General features: G+C 42.5%; 1 protein-coding gene across 10 annotated transcripts in view; it reads left to right on the forward strand.

Annotated features, from left to right (window-relative positions):
- Positions 1–17,809, forward strand: part of LOC118375936 (voltage-dependent P/Q-type calcium channel subunit alpha-1A-like) — a 155,722-nt gene that overhangs the window by 25,406 nt on the left and 112,507 nt on the right. For 9 of the 10 annotated variants that reach the window (XM_052500682.1, XM_052500687.1, XM_052500690.1 and 6 more), the window contains exons 6-17: positions 5,028–5,131; positions 5,340–5,455; positions 6,517–6,561; positions 7,200–7,286; positions 7,521–7,727; positions 10,389–10,501; positions 10,755–10,867; positions 13,143–13,274; positions 13,511–13,583; positions 15,472–15,589; positions 15,726–15,793; positions 16,484–16,578. In XM_052500682.1, the coding sequence (XP_052356642.1) occupies positions 5,028–5,131; positions 5,340–5,455; positions 6,517–6,561; positions 7,200–7,286; positions 7,521–7,727; positions 10,389–10,501; positions 10,755–10,867; positions 13,143–13,274; positions 13,511–13,583; positions 15,472–15,589; positions 15,726–15,793; positions 16,484–16,578 (1,271 nt within the window). The remainder of the gene's footprint in view (positions 1–5,027; positions 5,132–5,339; positions 5,456–6,516; positions 6,562–7,199; positions 7,287–7,520; positions 7,728–10,388; positions 10,502–10,754; positions 10,868–13,142; positions 13,275–13,510; positions 13,584–15,471; positions 15,590–15,725; positions 15,794–16,483; positions 16,579–17,809) is intronic. The other variant, XM_052500684.1, reaches the window with a different exon arrangement.

Consider the following 17,809-nt stretch of genomic DNA (forward strand, 5'->3'; position numbering starts at 1 on the left):
CAGAAACCCAGCCTAAAACCCCAAACATAAAGCAATGCAGGTGTAGAAGCATGGTGGCTAGGAAAGACTCCCTAGAAAGGCCAAAACCTAGGAAGAAACCTAGAGAGTAACCAGGCTATGGGGGGTGGCCAGTCCTCTTCTGGCTGTGCCGGGTGGAGATTATAACAGAACATGGCCAAGATGTTCAAATGTTCATAAATGACCAGCATGGTCAAATAATAATAATCACAGACAGAACAGTTGAAACTGGAGGTGGACTGGGGACAGCAAGGAATCATCATGTCAGGTAGTCCTGAGGCATGGTCCTAGGGCTCAGGTCCTCCGAGAGAGAGAAAGAAAGAGAGAAAGAGAGAATTAGAGAGAGCATACTTAAATTCACACAGGACACAGGATAGGACAGGAGAAGTACTCCAGATATAACAAACTGACCCTAGGCCCCGACACATAAACTACTGCAGCATAAATACTGGAGGCTGAGACAGGAGGGGTCAGGAGACACTGTGGCCCCATCTGATGAGACCCCCGGACAGGGCCAAACAGGAAGGATATAACCCCACCCACTTTGCCAAAGCACAGCCCCCACACCACTAGAGGGATATCTTCAACCACCAACTTACCATCCTGAGACAAGGCCGAGTATAGCCCACAAAGGTTGGCACAACCCAAGGGGGGACGCCAACCCAGACAGGAAGATCACATCAGTGACTCAACTCAATCAAGTGACGCACCCCTCCTAGGGACGGTATGAAAGATCCCTAGTAAGCCAGTGACTCAGCCCCTGTAATAGGGTTGGAGGCAGAGAATCCCAGTGGAAAGAGGGGAACCGGCCAGGCAGAGAAAGCAAGGGCGGTTCGTTGCTCCAGAGCCTTTCCGTTCACCTTCACACTCCTGGGCCAGACTACACTCAATCATATGACCCACTGAAGAGATTAGTCTTCAGTAAAGACTTAAAGGTTGAGACCGAGTTTGCGTCTCTCACATGGGTAGGCAGATCATTCCATAAAAATGGAGCTCTATAGGAGAAAGCCCTGCCTCCAGCTGTTTGCTTCTAGGGACAATTAGGAATCTAGAATTGAGGCAGAATAAGCTGATCCTAAATATGTGGGGCAACTACAACCTGGATAATAGATTTCTATGTTATATACTAATAAATTACATGGTAAATTTCCACCAATTCATATAATACATGTTTCCCTGTTATACAAATATGCCCATAGCATTTACTCATATGCTGTATTGTGTGCCCATACCTAAGAAACAGTGAATAGTGCCCTGCTGCCAGTGGCAATGGTTGCTATGGTGACGGAGAGGTGGATGAGGGTAGTGGGGGAATGTGAGTGTAGTCCAGAGGTGGGCAAACTTTTTGACTCGCGGGCCACAATGGGTTCTAAAATTTGACAGAGGGGCCGGGCCAGGAGCATTTGGAGGGAGTGTTTGGGCCGGATATACTAGAGCATTAAATGTAGTGTGTGCAAACCTCATAGCACAGTAAGAACACTACAACCCAATTTATTAACTGTCTTTCAAATGTGAAAAATAGCCCTTATCAGTTAATAAATTTGTCTCAAGGAATATGCAAGATATGGCATTTACATACTATTTCGCAGATACTGGGAGGAGGAAATATAAATAGATTAAAATAACATACGCACTGTGATTTATCAAGATTGCGTCTGTTTTTAATACGTTTCAATCGAAGGTGCAACGTTAAAGAAATCAACATTTATTGAAAAATGGAATCACTTTCAACATTCAAAACATATTATTACACAACAAAATACTCAAGCTCAATAATATCTACTTGTGTTAAACTCCGCAAAATCATGGATGGATTGTCCTGACCGCGCGCTCTACAAACTCGCCACGGACGCCCTCGCCTTCACGCGCAAACAGTACACGTGTATCGTTGCCAAGCACACAGACATAGGCTGTATTAAATATCCTACCTGCAGCTGAAAATTTAAATTTAAATTAAGAGCGATGTGCGGCGTGTTAATTAAGCTACTGTACCGCTGCTGTGCGTAAATGCGCATTGCTCTTAATTAAGAGACGCACTTCCAAACTTTCCATATGCATTTTTTCATAACACAGCAGAAAAACTCACCATTTCAGTGGGAACAGTGTTGTTGGTCTCCCTTTTTTGCCAGTGCATCAAAGTCTGGAGTTAGTTTTGTTGTGGCAATTCTCAGGACAGATCTGAGGTGTTGGTCAGTTAACTTGGATCTGTGATGGGCTTTGTTGATTTTCATGACGCTAAACGTCTGCTCACACACGTAGGTCGAGCCAAACAACACCAGCATCTTCTGCACCGTCCTCCGGAGGTTTGGGAACCCGGTCTCGTTAAGTGAAGCTTAAAAGTCATTCAGTTTAAGAGACTTGAACTTCTCCTTTGAGACGGAGTCAGACTGAAGATCGATCAGTTCCAATTGCAGCTCCTGCAGTGCTGATTCGGGGTCTTGTGACAGGGGACAGGACACCAGTTGAAGTGACTTGTCAATTTTTTCAAAATCACAGAACCGACGGCAAAATTCTCTGTGCAGATCGTCCAGTGATTTGCAGTATTTCTTCGCATTTCGGGCGGCCTCTTTCTGCACGGCTAGTGTGGGGAAATGTGCGAAAGATTTGTTTGACATTTGCCTGGAGAATAAAACCAGCTTGGATTTGAAGGCTCTCACATTTGTGTACATGTCGTGCGCAAACTGATCTTTCCCCTGTAGCTTCACGTTCAGCTCATTCATGTGTGAAAATATGTCCACAGCAAACGCAAAGTCAAAGCCAGTTTGTGTCGCTCAGCTCGGGGAATTCTTCGGATTTCCCCATTAAATTAAAAAAATGAGCGAATCTCGTCTTTGAGCTCCCAGACTCGTTGAAACACTTTCCCCAAACTTAACCAGTGGACGCGAGAGTGGTAAAGTAGGTCCTGGTGATCCGCATTAGTTTCTTCCAGGAACGTAATGAACTGACGATGATTAAGTCCCCTTGCTTGTATGAAGTTAACAAGTTTTACAACTGGATCCACGACGTGATTAAGCTGCAATACAGACTTAGAGACTCCTGATGAATGATGCAGTGAAGTAAAATAACATCCTGGTCAGGGTTTTCTTCTTTCACTTTATCCTGGATTCTTTTCAGCAGCCCGATGTTTTTTCCAGTTAAATTTGGCGATCCATCCGTGGTGACATTGGCAAGTTTACTCCAAGGTAGCTTCATTCTCTCGATGACAGCAGACACCTGTTCATATAAGTCCTCTCCTCGCGTTTTCCCTTTCAGTGATTCCATGCTCAAAAGCTCCTCCGTTATCTCAAAACTGTCGTTAATCCCTCGGATAAAAATTAGGAGCTGAGCAGTGTCTTTTATGTCGTTACTTTCATCCAGTGCTAGTGAATATAACTTAAAGGACTCCGCCTTTTTGTTTAACTCGCTGACTATATCTTCGTCAATCAGTTCCACGCGGCGAGTCACTGTCCTGCGTGCTAAACTGATTTTTTCAAACTTGGCTTTGCTCTCCTGACACAAGAGACCTGCTGTCTCTACCATGCACTCTTTCAAAAACTCGCCTTCGGAGAAAGGCTTGCTAGCCTTTGCTAATTTGAATGCCAGCAAATAACTTGCCTTGGTACTTGACTCTTGAATTGCAGTTTGTCGGTGAAAAAAGTTCTGTTGACTCTGTAAATTAGCTGCCAACCTCTGAGCAGTAGCCGCCCGTTCTTGTGTTGACTGCTTGCTAGCATAGTTTGCATGCTTCGTGGCAAAGTGACGGCTGATATTGTACTCTTTGAAAACTGCAACAGCTTCTTGGCATATCAGACATACAGCCGTTGATCGGACTTCAGTGAAGAAGTATTTTGTTGTCCACTCCTTATTAAACACTCGGCATTCGCTGTCCACTTTCCTTCTCTTTGATCCGCTCATTTTCACAGAAGGGCTTAATGGTGACATGAAACGAAGTGAAAATTATAGTGAAATAAAGAGAAATACGCGCCACTCCAACAACGGTCAATGTGTTTTGAGTGCGCCATCTATTGGGGAAACGTGGGCATTGCAGGGAAAGGGGAAAAAATGAGGTTTTTACTATAATTTGGACAAGTTCGGCGGGCCGGATTAAAAAGCCTAACGGGCCGTATGTGGCCCGCGGGCCGTAGTTTGCCCATGTCTGGTGTAGTCCCATCCACAGCAGTCGATATGGGCCCATATTCAATATTCCCCCTTCCCTCTCTTCTCCCTCTTCTCTTTCCCACACATCTCTCTTTCCTCGCTCTCTCTGCTTCCTTAATCTGTCTCTCCATCTCCATTCCTCTTTGCGTCTTCCTACTCCCCCCACCTCACCACACCCAATTACTCACTCTCTCTCTCCCCCTGTCAGCCTCTCCCTTCCTCTTCACCCCCTCCCCCTTTCTCCCTTCCTCTTCACCCCCTCCCCCTTTCCCCCACCGCTTCCCTTCTTCTCTCTCCTCCATCAGTCTCACTCGGTGGTGGTGCTGCTCTATATTTAACAGGGCTGTGCAGTCAGAGTTATTCTTGCAGCTGCTGAGGAAGAAAGTGCTGAAAGTTTAATGGATAAAAAAGCTGCAGTACATTCAGTACAGCACACAGCAACAGCAGCCACGCCCACAGACAGGAGGGAGGGAGGGCATTACATTCTGTGATGGACTCTGTTTAGGGGGACAAACAGCAAGATGGGGAGGGATGAGAGAGGGAGAGAAAGGGTGAGGGAAAAATAGAGAGGAAGAGCGTTACATTCTGTGCAGCTGAACTGTTTAAATGGCAGATACTCTGGACAGTATACTGTATAAAACGATGTCCTAATCATCCCCGTATTGTGGTGACCCCGTCCCAGTTCATGAAAAGGTTGAAATATGATCTGCTATTTTTTGGCTTTATAAAATATACATCTCAGTGTAGCCTCTCTAGTCAAACAAGGGAAAGATGAATTACTAGTGTGTGTGTGTGTGTGTGTGTGTGTGTGTGTGTGTGTGTGTGTGTGTGTGTGTGTGTGTGTGTGTGTGTGTGTGTGTGTGTGTTTGCAGAGCAATGATGCCTCAGGGAGCGCGTGGAACTGGATGTACTTCATTCCCCTCATCATCATCGGCTCTTTCTTCATGTTGAACCTGGTCCTGGGTGTACTGTCTGGGTAAGTGTGTGCGTGTGTGTGCACGCATGTGTGTGTGTGGGAGAGTGTGTGTGTGGGCGCACGTGCATGTGTGTGTGGGGCATGTGTGTGTGTGTTTCGTGTGTGTGTGTGTGTGTATACAATATGTCTGTGTATGTGTCATTGTATACATCTATATGTGTGTTTCATTTGATATGTGTGTGTTGATATGTGTGTGTGTCTACCACAGGGAGTTTGCCAAAGAGAGAGAGCGAGTGGAGAACAGGAGTGAGTTTCTAAAGCTGAGGAGACAGCAGCAGATAGAGAGAGAGCTCAATGGATACCTGGAATGGATTTGTAAAGCAGGTACATTATCATCATATAGAACTACACACAAAACATACATGGAACCCTATGTTACATATTTATGTTATGTTATATATGTTATATATTTATGTTCTATATGTTACATATTTATGTTATGTTATATATGTTATATATTTATGTTCTATATGTTACATATTTATGTTATGTTATATATGTTATATATTTATGTTCTATATGTTACATATTTATGTTATATATGTTATATGTGTTACATATTTATGTGATATATGTTATATATTTATGTTATATATGTAATATGTGTTACATATTTATGTGATATACGTTATATATTTATGTTATATATGTTATATATTTATGTGATATATGTTATATATTTATGTTATATATGTTATATGTGTTACATATTTATGTGATATATGTTATATATTTATGTGATATATGTTATATATTTATGTTATATATGTTATGTGTTACATATTTATGTTACATATGTTCTATATTTATGTTCTATATGTTACATATTTATGTTATATATGTTATATATTTATGTTATATATGTTATATGTGTTACATATTTATGTGATATATGTTATATATTTATGTTATATATGTTATATGTGTTACATATTTATGTGATATACGTTATATATTTATGTTATATATGTTATATATTTATGTGATATATGTTATATATTTATATTATATATGTTACATATTTATGTTATGTATGTTATATGTTTATGTTATTTATGTTATATATGTTACATATTGATATAATATATCTTATATATCTTATATATGTTATATATTTATTTTATATATTTATGTGATATATGTTATAGGTTTATGTTATATATGTTACATATTTATGTTATGTATGTTATATGTTTATGTTATTTATGTTATGTATGTTATATATTTATGTTATATATGTTATATATTTATGTTATATATGTTATATATGTAAGTTAAATATGTTATATATTCATGTTATATATGTTATACATTTATGTTATATATGTTACATATTGCCATATACATTCCCATGTTATTGTTTACTTCACTTTTTCTTTCTATAGAAGAAGTGATCTTAGCAGACGATGAAGACCCTGATGCCTTTGACGGTATTTAAGTGTGTGTGTGTGTGTAGTGACTTAGATATGATGTTAGAATGTATATAGAGATGGACAATGAGAAAATATAAAATTGTGTAAATGTAGCATTATTGTTAGTGTAAATGTATCATCTTTACTAGTACACATGTAGCATATTTTCTAGTGTAAATGTAGCATTTGTAATAGTGTAAATGTCACATCTTTCTATTGTAAATGTAGCATTTTTGCTAGTGTAACCGGAACATATTTTCTAGTGTAAATGTAGCATTTTTGCTAGTATAAATGTAGAATATTTACTAGTGTAACCAGAGCATCTTTGCTAGTGTAAATGTAGCATCTTTACTAGTGTAAATGTAGCATCTTTGCTAGTGTAAATGTAGCATCTTTGCTCGTGTAAATGTAGCATATTTGCTAGTGTGAATGTAGCATCTTTCCTATTGTAAATGTTGCAACTTTGCTAGTGTAAATGTAGCATCTTTACTAGTGTAAATGTAGCATATTTTCTAGTGTAAATGTAGCATCTTTGTTAGTGTAAATGTAGCATCTTTACTAGTGTAAATGTAGCATCTTTGCTTCTGTGCCAGTGTTTGTTTGCGTGTTCTATAGTGAGCAGTTGTGTGTCACTGTGTTCTATTTTTCCCATTCAGGCACCCGCAGGAGACCCACCATCAAAAACCACAAGAACAAAACAGATCTCCTTAACCCAGAGGATGGGAATGGAGACCTGGCAGTGGGTAAGAAACACCACACACACGCACACGCACACACAAGATGTTACATGCTAACCAAATGTGTTTTTTCTCTCTACTCTTGTCCCCATCCCCCTCTCCTTTTCCCACTCTTCTCCTCTCCTCCACCCCCTCTCCTCTTCCCATTCTTCTCCTCTCCTCCATCCCCCTGTCCTCTTCCCACTCTTCTCCTCTCCACTATCCCCCTCTCCTTTTCCCATTCTTCTCCTCTCCTCCCAGGTTCTCCATTTGCGCGGGCCAGTCTGAAGAGTTCAAAGCTGGAGGGCTCTAACTTCCATAAGAGGGAGCGTCGTCTGCGTTTTTTCATCCGACGCATTGTGAAGACCCCGTATTTCTACTGGAGTGTACTGTGTCTGGTGGGACTTAACACCATGTGTGTGGCTGTAGTACACTACGACCAGCCTGAACCACTCTCAGACTTCCTCTGTGAGTAGACATACAGGGAGGGAGGTACGGAGGGAAGGAGGGAGGTATGGAGGGTGGGAGGGAGGTATGGAGGGTGGGAGGGAGGTATGGAGGGTGGGAGGGAGGTATGGAGGGTGGGAGGGAGGTATGGAGGGTGGGAGGGAGGGGGGGGTATGAAGGGTGGGAGGGAGGGACGGAGAGAAGGAGGGGGGTATGGAGAGAAGTAGGGAGGTACGGAGAGAAGGAGGGAGGTATGGAGGGTGGGAGGGAGGTATGGAGGGTGGGAGGGAGGTATGGAGGGTGGGAGTAGGGGGGTGGTATGGAAGATGGGAGGGATAGAGGGTGGGAGGGAGGGATAGGGGGTGGGAGGGAGGGATGAAGGATGGATGGATGGAAATTCGAGATACTTTTCCTTATTTCTCTCTCTACCTCTCTGTCACGTTGGCTTAAAGGAGATTCTGTCACATTGGCTTAAAGGAGATTCTGTCACGTTGGCTTAAAGGAGATTCTGTCACATTGGCTTAAAGGAGATTCTGTCACGTTGGCTTAAAGGAGATTCTGTCACATTGGCTTAAAGGAGATTCTGTCACGTTGGCTTAAAGGAGATTCTGTCACGTTGGCTTAAAGGAGATTCTGTCACGTTGGCTTAAAGGAGATTCTGTCACGTTGGCTTAAAGGAGATTCTGTCACGTTGGCTTAAAGGAGATTCTGTCACGTTGGCTTAAAGGAGATTCTGTCACGTTGGCTTAAAGGAGATTCTGTCACGTTGGCTTAAAGGAGATTCTGTCACGTTGGCTTAAAGGAGATTCTGTCACGTTGGCTTAAAGGAGATTCTGTCACGTTGGCTTAAAGGAGATTCTGTCACGTTGGCTTAAAGGAGATTCTGTCACGTTGGCTTAAAGGAGATTCTGTCACGTTGGCTTAAAGGAGATTCTGTCAAGTTGGCTTGAAGGAGATTCTGTCACGTTGGCTTAAAGGAGATTCTGTCACATTGGCTTAAAGGAGATTCTGTCACGTTGGCTCAAAGGAGATTCGGGAGACAGACACAGGAATGCGTAATAAGGTTTTTTATTAAGCCCCAAATTATGGCGTGACATGTAAAGGCACGAGGACGAAGACCAAACAAACACGCAACAAAAACACAGGGTGGAAACCCAAACAAAAGAGCGAGGAGAACCTCGAATAAATAACACATGCGCACAATGATTAACACACTGGACACGACCAGTAATCATCTGCTCAATCCACAAGGGTACAAAAGCCCAAAGCAAAAAGCACAGGTACTCACACGCACCAACGGACATAGTAACAATAATCGACAGTCCAATGGAAACCAAAGGGCAAACTTATACAAGTACTAATCAGTGGGAATAGGGCACAGGTTTATTATTATTTTTATTTCACCTTTATTTAACCAGGTAGGCTAGTTGAGAACAAGTTCTCATTCACAACTGCGACCTGGCCAAGATAAAACATAGCAGTGTGAACGGACAACAACACCATGGAATAAACAATAAACAAGTCAATAACACAGTAGAAAAAAAAGAGTCTATTTACATTGTGTGCAAAAGGCATGAGGAGGTAGACGAATAATTACAATTTAGCAGATTAACACTGGAGTGATAAATGATCAGATGGTCATGTGCATGTAGAGATACTGGTGTGCAAAAGAGCACAAAAGTAAATAAATATAAACAGTATGGGGATGAGGTAGGTAAATTGGGTGGGCTATTTACCCATGGACTATGTACAGCTGCAGCGATCGGTTAGCTGCTCAGATAGCAAATGTTTAAAGTTGGTGAGAGAGATAAAAGTCTCCAACTTCAGCGATTTTTGCAATTCGTTCCAGTCACAGGCAGCAGAGAACTGGAAGGAAAGGCGGCCAAATGAGGTGTTGGCTTTAGGGATGATCAGCGAGATACACCTGCTGGAGCGCGTGCTACGGGTGGGTGTTGCCATCGTGACCAGTGAACTGAGATAAGGCGGAACTTTACCTAGCATGGACTTGTAGATGACCTGGAGCCAGTGGGTCTGGCGACGAATATGTAGGGAGGACCAGCAGACTAGAGCATACAGGTCGCAGTGGGTGGTATAAGGTGCTTTAGTAACAAAACAGATGGCACTGCGATAAACTGCATCCAGTTTGCTGAGTAGAGTATTGGAAGCTATTTTGTAGATGACATCGCTGAAGTTGAGGATCGGTAGGATAGTGAGTTTTACTAGGGTAAGTTTGGCGGCGTGAGTGAAGGAGGCTTTGTTGCGGAATAGAAAGCCAACTCTAGATTTGATTTTAGATTGGAGATGTTTGATATGAGTCTGGAAGGAGAGTTTACAGTCTAGCCAGACACCTAGGTACTTATAGATGTCCACATATTCTAGGTCGGAACCATCCAGGGTGGTGATGCTAGTCGGGCGTGCGGGTGCAGGCAGCGAACAGTTGAAAAGCATGCATTTGGTTTTACTAGCGTTTAAGAGCAGTTGGAGGTGTGCGTAATGAAAGTTCCGGAGGGATCGTGCCAGTCTTTCTGCCTCTCTGATTGCTTCTTACAGTGGATTTTTCAATGCCCCTCTTTATTCCTTTTCTTTTGATATCATCCTCCTGCATTTTCCTGCTTGCTCATTCATGTCTGATCTTTCCCGCTCTCTCTCACCCTGTTCCCTCTCTCTTTTCACCTCTTCCAGACTTTGCAGAGTTCGTCTTCTTGAGTATCTTCATGTCTGAGATGGGTATAAAGATTTATGGACTGGGGTCACAGCCTTACTTTCACTCCTCCTTTAACTGCTTTGACTGCATTGTGAGTGGTGGAACATGTCTACTCTAGGGTACACACGGTGCATATGTGACACGGACACACACACGCACGCACGCACGCACACACACACACACACACACACACACACACACACACACACACACACACACACACACACACACACACACACACACACACACACACCAATACAGTAAACACACACACTCACATATCATTTTTGACCGCATGTTTTGGATAACATCACTAATCGTGTGTGTGTGTGTGTGTGTGGCAGGTAATATGTGGCAGCATATTCGAGGTGCTGTGGGGTTTTATCCAGCCTGGGACATCCTTTGGTATCAGTGTATTACGAGCTCTAAGGTTACTGAGAATCTTCAAAGTCACCAAGTAAGTCTCTACTGACTTTGAGTCAACCTCTGTATCGTATATCTTATCAATCTGTTTGTCAGCATGTCTCATTAACAAACGACCATGAAAGGCAATTAGACATTTATAGGCTTTTCTAAACTCTCTCTCACAAGCTCTCTCTCCTCTCTCCAACACCCTCTCCCCAACTCTCTCAGTTCTATTCAAGGGTCTTTATTAGCATGGGAAAAAACATATGTTTACATTGCCAAAGCAATTGAAATAAATAATAAAAAGTGAAAAGTAAATATTACACTCACACAAGTTCCAAAACAATAAAGACATTTAAAATGTCATATAATATCTATATACAGTGTTGTAACGATCTGCAAATAGTTAACCTGTCTAGGACACAGGTTCTGCTAACGGAACCCTCCCAACATTCCGAAATTCAAAAATATTGTTTAGAAATATTTAACTTTCACACATTAACAAGTCCAATACAGCAAATGAAAGATAAACATCTTGTCAATCTACGCATTGTGTCCGATTCTTAAAAGGTTTTACAGCGAAAACGCAACATATTTTTATGGTAGATCACCACCAAATCCCCCAAAAAACACAGCCATTTTTCCCAGCCAAAGAATTAGAGATAAAATGAATCACTAACCTTTGATAATCTTCATCAGATGACACTCATATGACATCATGTTACACAATACATTTATGTTTTGTTCGATAACATGCATATTTATATCCACAAATCTCGGTTTACATTGGCGCCGTGTTCAGAAATGCCTCCAAAATATCTGTCAGATAACAGAAATACTCATCATAAACTTTGACGAAAGATACATGTTCTACATATAATTAAAGATACACTGGTTCTTAATGCAACCGCTGTGTCAGATTTAAACGAAAAAAGCAGACCATGCAATCGTCTGAGACGGCGCTCAGACGTAAATATATTTCTCCGCCATGTTGGAGTCAACAGAAATATGAAATTACATCATAAATATTCCCTTACCTTTGATGATCTTTCATCAGAATGCAGTGCAAGGAGTCCTAGTTCCACAATAAATCATTGTTTTGTTCCATAATGTCCATGACTAGTGTCCAATTAGCGACTTTTACTAGCACGTTTAGTTCACATGTCCAAAAGCTGGCGCTGGTCCAGGCGAACTCGGACGAAAACTTCAAAAAGTTATATTCCAGGTCGAATAAACTGGTCAAACTAAGTAGAGAATCAATCTTTAGGATGGTTTTATCATATATATCCAATAACGTTCCAACCGGAGCATTCATTTTGTCTATGTAACGACGTTCGTCTGTTGTAAGAAGAGAGTCAGACCGAAATGCAGCGTGTAGGTTACTCATGACTTTAATGAAAGTATCGCGGTACATGAAATAACTGATATAAGAAAACAACAACGAAACGTGAAACTAATTACAGCCTATCTGGTGACTACAACACAGAGACAGGAACAAACACCCACAAAATACAAAGCGCACTCAGGCTACCTAAATACGGTTCCCAATCCGAGACAACAAGAATCACCTGACTCCAATTGAGAATCGCCTTAGGCAGCCAAGCCTAACTAGACACACCCCTAATCATACACAATCCCAATTAATACAAACCCCAATACGAAACACAACATATAAACCCATGTCACACCCTGGCCTACCCAAACATATACCAAAAACACAAAATACAATGACCAAGGCGTGACAGTCTACAAAGTAATGGAACGCAAGGCGACATAATGACTACTAGCATTCTGCCAGACCAGTGACTCAAATAGCTGCCATCCGGTCCCTCATCACACGAGAGGCTTCATTCCACGTTTTACTGACTGTTGACATCTAGTGGAAGGCGTAGGAAGTGCGAACAGATCCATATCTTATTTGGATGTGAATAGGCGATGAGTTGAAAATCAACCAGCCCTAGAATTTCCACTTCCTGTTTGGAAGTTTACCTGCTCTATGAGTTATGTTATACTCACCGACATAATTCAAACAGTTTTAGAAACTTCAGAGTGTTTTCTATCCAATAGTAATAATAATATGCATATATTAGCATCTGGGACAGATTAGGATGCAGTTCACTCTGGGCACGCAATTCATCCAAAGTGAAAATGCTGCCCCCTATCCCTAAAAGTACAAAATTGAAAATGTATGGGCTGTATTTACAATGGTGTTTGTTCTTCACTGGTTGCCCTTTTCTTGTGGCAACAGGTCACAACTCTTGCTGCTGTGATTTCTCTCCCCCGCCCCTCCCCCTCTCTCTCTACTACTCTCTCTCTCTCTCTCTCAGGTACTGGGCGTCTTTGAGGAACCTGGTTGTATCTCTGCTCAACTCCATGAAATCCATTATAAGCCTGCTCTTCCTCCTCTTCCTCTTTATCGTCGTCTTCGCTCTGTTGGGCATGCAACTCTTCGGAGGACAGTCAGTACCTCCTCTTCTTTCCCCTCTTTTCTTGCCCCTTTCATCCTTCCTCCCCCTTCCTCCCCCTTCCTCCCCTTCCTCCCCTTCCCCTGTCACTCTTTATCTTCAGTATCTGACTGTTTGGTGTCATCTTTAATCTCTCTCTCTCTCTCTCACTCTCTTGCTATCTTTCTCTCGCTCTCTCTTTCTCGCTCTCTCTTTCTCTCTTCCTCAATTTCTCTCTGTTTATCCTCTAGGTTTAATTTTGAATCTGGCACTCCTCCAACCAACTTTGATACTTTCCCTGCAGCAATAATGACTGTGTTCCAGGTGAGTGCATAAAGACGGGAGGGGGGAGTGGAGAGGGGAGAGAAAGGAAAGAGATAAAGGAATGAGAAAAGATGGCAGAAGAAGAGTGGGAGTGGTAGCACACTGGAAATGGGAGTGGGAGTGGTAGCACACTGGAAATGGGGGATAGGAGAGAAAGAAAGAGGATAGATGAGTGTAAAGGCAGGGAAAGGTGAGAGTGTAAGCAGTCCCAAGATAAGCAGTCCTAATGTGTGCAAAGCGTGTGTTTATATGTGTGTGTGAGTGTGTGTGTGTGTGTGTGTGTGTGTGTGTGTGTGTGTGTGTGTGTGTGTGTGTGTGTGTGTGTGTGTGTGTGTGTGTGTGTGTGTGTGTGTGTGTGTGTGTGTGTGTGTGTGTGTGTGTGTGTGTGTGTATAAGAGTGTGTGTATAAGAATGTGTGTGCTTAAGTGTGTGTGTTTAAGAGTGTGTGTGTGTGTGTGTGTGTGTGTGTGTGTGTGTGTGTGTGTGTGTGTGTGTGTGTGTGTGTGTGTGTGTGTGTGTGTGTGTGTGTGTGTGTGTGTGTGTGTATAAGATTGTATGTGTGTATAAGAGTGTATGTGTACAGTAGTACGTGTGTATGAGTGTCTGTGTGTGTACAGATGCAGGATCTTAATTTTATCACTCTTTTGTTCCTGAGAAATGTCCCGCTCTGCAGAAAATGCAAACTTGTAGTGTATTCAAGGTATTCAAAGGCATCTAAAGTGTGTAATTTCCACTTTAAAATGTCAGACTTGATTTGCCCTAACGAAAAATTGATCCAGTAATTATAATATACATAATAATTCACATTTCCTGTTGCTGTTTTTTTTCTGCTATAGCAAAGTGCCTAAAATGAAGATCCTACATGTTTATTAGGAGTGTGTTCTCCCCCAGATCCTACATGTTTATTAGGAGTGTGTTCTCCCCCAGATCCTACATGTTTATTAGGAGTGTGTTCTCCCCCAGAACCTACATGTTTATTAGGAGTGTGTTCTCCCCCCAGATCCTACATGTTTATTAGGAGTGTGTTCTCCCCCCAGATCCTACATGTTTATTAGGAGTGTGTTCTCCCCCAGATCCTACATGTTTATTAGGAGTGTGTTCTCCCCCACATCCTACATGTTTATTAGGAGTGTGTTCTCCCCAGATCCTACATGTTTATTAGGAGTGTGTTCTCCCCAGAACCTACATGTTTATTAGGAGTGTGTTCTCCCCCAGATCCTACATGTTTATTAGGAGTGTGTTCTCCCCCAGATCCTACATGTTTATTAGGAGTGTGTTCTCCCCAGATCCTACATGTTTATTAGAGTGTGTTCTCCCCACATCCTACATGTTTATTAGGAGTGTGTTCTCCCCAGATCCTACATGTTTATTAGGAGTGTGTTCTCCCCAGGTCCTACATGTTTATTAGAGTGTGTTCTCCCCAGATCCTACATGTTTATTAGGAGTGTGTTCTCCCCCAGATCCTACATGTTTGTTAGGAGTGTGTTCTCCCCAGATCCTACATGTTTATTATGAGTGTGTTCTCCCCAGATCCTACATGTTTATTAGGAGTGTGTTCTCCCCAGATCCTACATGTTTATTAGGAGTGTGTTCTCCCCCAGATCCTACATGTTTATTAGAGTGTGTTCTCCCCCAGATCCTACATGTTTATTAGGAGTGTGTTCTCCCCAGATCCTACATGTTTATTAGGAGTGTGTTCTCCCCCAGATCCTACATGTTTATTAGGAGTGTGTTCTCCCCCCAGATCCTACATGTTTATTAGGAGTGTGTTCTCCCCCAGATCCTACATGTTTATTAGGAGTGTGTTCTCCCCCAGATCCTACATGTTTATTAGGAGTGTGTTCTCCCCCAGATCCTACATGTTTATTAGGAGTGTGTTCTCCCCCAGATCCTGACTGGAGAAGACTGGAACATGGTCATGTATGATGGAATAGAATCTCAGGGAGGAGTCAACAACGGGATGGTCTTCTCAGTCTTCTTCATCGTGCTCACACTTTTCGGCAACTGTATCCTTATACACACACCCCCCCCACACACACACACACACACACACACACACACACACACACACACACACACACACACACACACACACACACACACAGTGTAGTTTCTGTCTTCAACCCTTTGCTCTCATCTCAGACACTCTGCTGAATGTGTTCTTGGCCATTGCTGTGGACAATCTGGCCAACGCACAGGAACTCACTAAGGTACAGTACTTTGTACAGTACTTTGTACACTGACCGAGCCACGCCTACTGGGGTCAAATAGAATGACCCTTCAGTTTAGGAAATGACCTCTCACCCTGTCAGCTCCAGCTCCCCATTAAAAATGATCTGTATATTGGCAGATATTGGACTGAATGCTCTAACAATGGGAATAAATGTCTGCAAGGGGCGGAAGGCAGGCGGGTAAGGCGGGAACATTCTAGCCAATGAGAGGGCAGATAAGAATGTTAACAACAGGCATGCCACGTGCGTCCACTTATATCAGTAATAACCTAAACATTCGATCAAATAAGCCTCACTTTGCCAATTAGTAATTACATTTTATTTTGACCAAATTCAAAATTCTCTCATTGTCGCCATACAAAAAAATCTCCACTTGGTCTGCATCACGCTATATTCTCGCGTGGCCTGATTTTGGGGCCGGAGTCAGCCCTCTTCACTTCACCTCTTCTTCTATATCTCCGTGTATCTGTATCTGTCAACGCCCCTCTTTCTCCTATCTATAACCATATCTATAAAGGTCATTGCTCTCTTCTATCACTCTGTCTACCATCTTTATCAACCTCCTCTATCTCTGCTTTTATCCCCCCCTCTCTCCCCCTCCTATGTATTTCCCGTCTCCCCTCCTCCCCCTCTCTCTCTCCCACTCGCTTTCTTTGGTAGGACGAGCAGGAAGAGGAAGCCGCTTCCAAGAAAAATGTTTTGCAAAAAGCCAAGGAGGTGGCCGAAGTCAGCCCTCAGTCTGCAGCCAACCTGTCCATAGCGGCGTAAGTATCTCTCTTTCTTTCTCTGTTTCCATATCTCTCTCTGTTGTTTCTCTCATCCTTGCCCCCTCATCTCTCCTAGTGTGTTCACTCTTCAGCTGCACAAGACACCTGCGTACTTGCTCGCGCGCACACACACACACACACACACACACACACACACACACACACACACACACACACACACACACACACACACACACACACACACACACACACACACACACACACACACACACACACACACACACACACACACACACACACACATTGTTTGATCACCTCCTCCGGTAGGAAGCGGTGAGTCTTAGATCCTTTCTCTGCAGCTCTCTGTTCTCTCATGGTGAAATTCATAGTGTGTCCATGGTCCACAGCCCTTATAATGTCACAGCAGTGGAGCCTGAGGATGTAAGGACACTATATCAATATCACACATAGAGTTGACCACCACTATTATTATACCAAGGTTAAAACAGTTGTTTCTACTCTGAAACATGAACACGTATGCATGCAAGCAAATACTTACATACTTACATACACACACACACACACACACACACACACACACACACACACACACACACACACACACACACACACACACACACACACACACACACACACACACACACACACACACACACACACACACACACACACACACACACACACACACACACACACACACACACACACACACACACATGCACACACACACACAAACACACACTCAGTCAATCTCTGACGTAGCCCACTTTTGATGTGTACTTTTGTGTGGTGTGTTGACTATTTTTGGGTGTTGTGTCTTGGACATGTTTCCTAGTCTGCAAGACAGCTTAAGATGCACTGATAGGGCAATACTAGGAATGGTTTCCACTAATGAGGTGACTGTGATGTCATTCCAAGTACTGCCCCACCATGCCAGTATAAATCCAAATCATTCATCTGCATATGTGGATGATATAATAGCTTTGCAAGCAGGGATTTTCCAAGCTGGAATCTCCACACTTGCTAAAGCAGGTTAGGAGATACTCTGAGTCCCTGTCTGGGACTCTGGGAAGAAGATTTCTCTCTGGATCTAAATGGGTTACACTTTACCTGACCCCTCCTTCACAAGGCCGAAATAACACTATTATAATGATGACATAACACTATTATAATGAAGACATAACACTATTATAATGAAGACATAACACTATTATAATGATGACATAACACTATTATAATGAAGACA

This window comes from Oncorhynchus keta, unplaced genomic scaffold (genome assembly GCF_023373465.1).
Source record: "Oncorhynchus keta strain PuntledgeMale-10-30-2019 unplaced genomic scaffold, Oket_V2 Un_contig_1188_pilon_pilon, whole genome shotgun sequence".
Taxonomy (NCBI): Eukaryota; Metazoa; Chordata; class Actinopteri; order Salmoniformes; family Salmonidae; genus Oncorhynchus; species Oncorhynchus keta.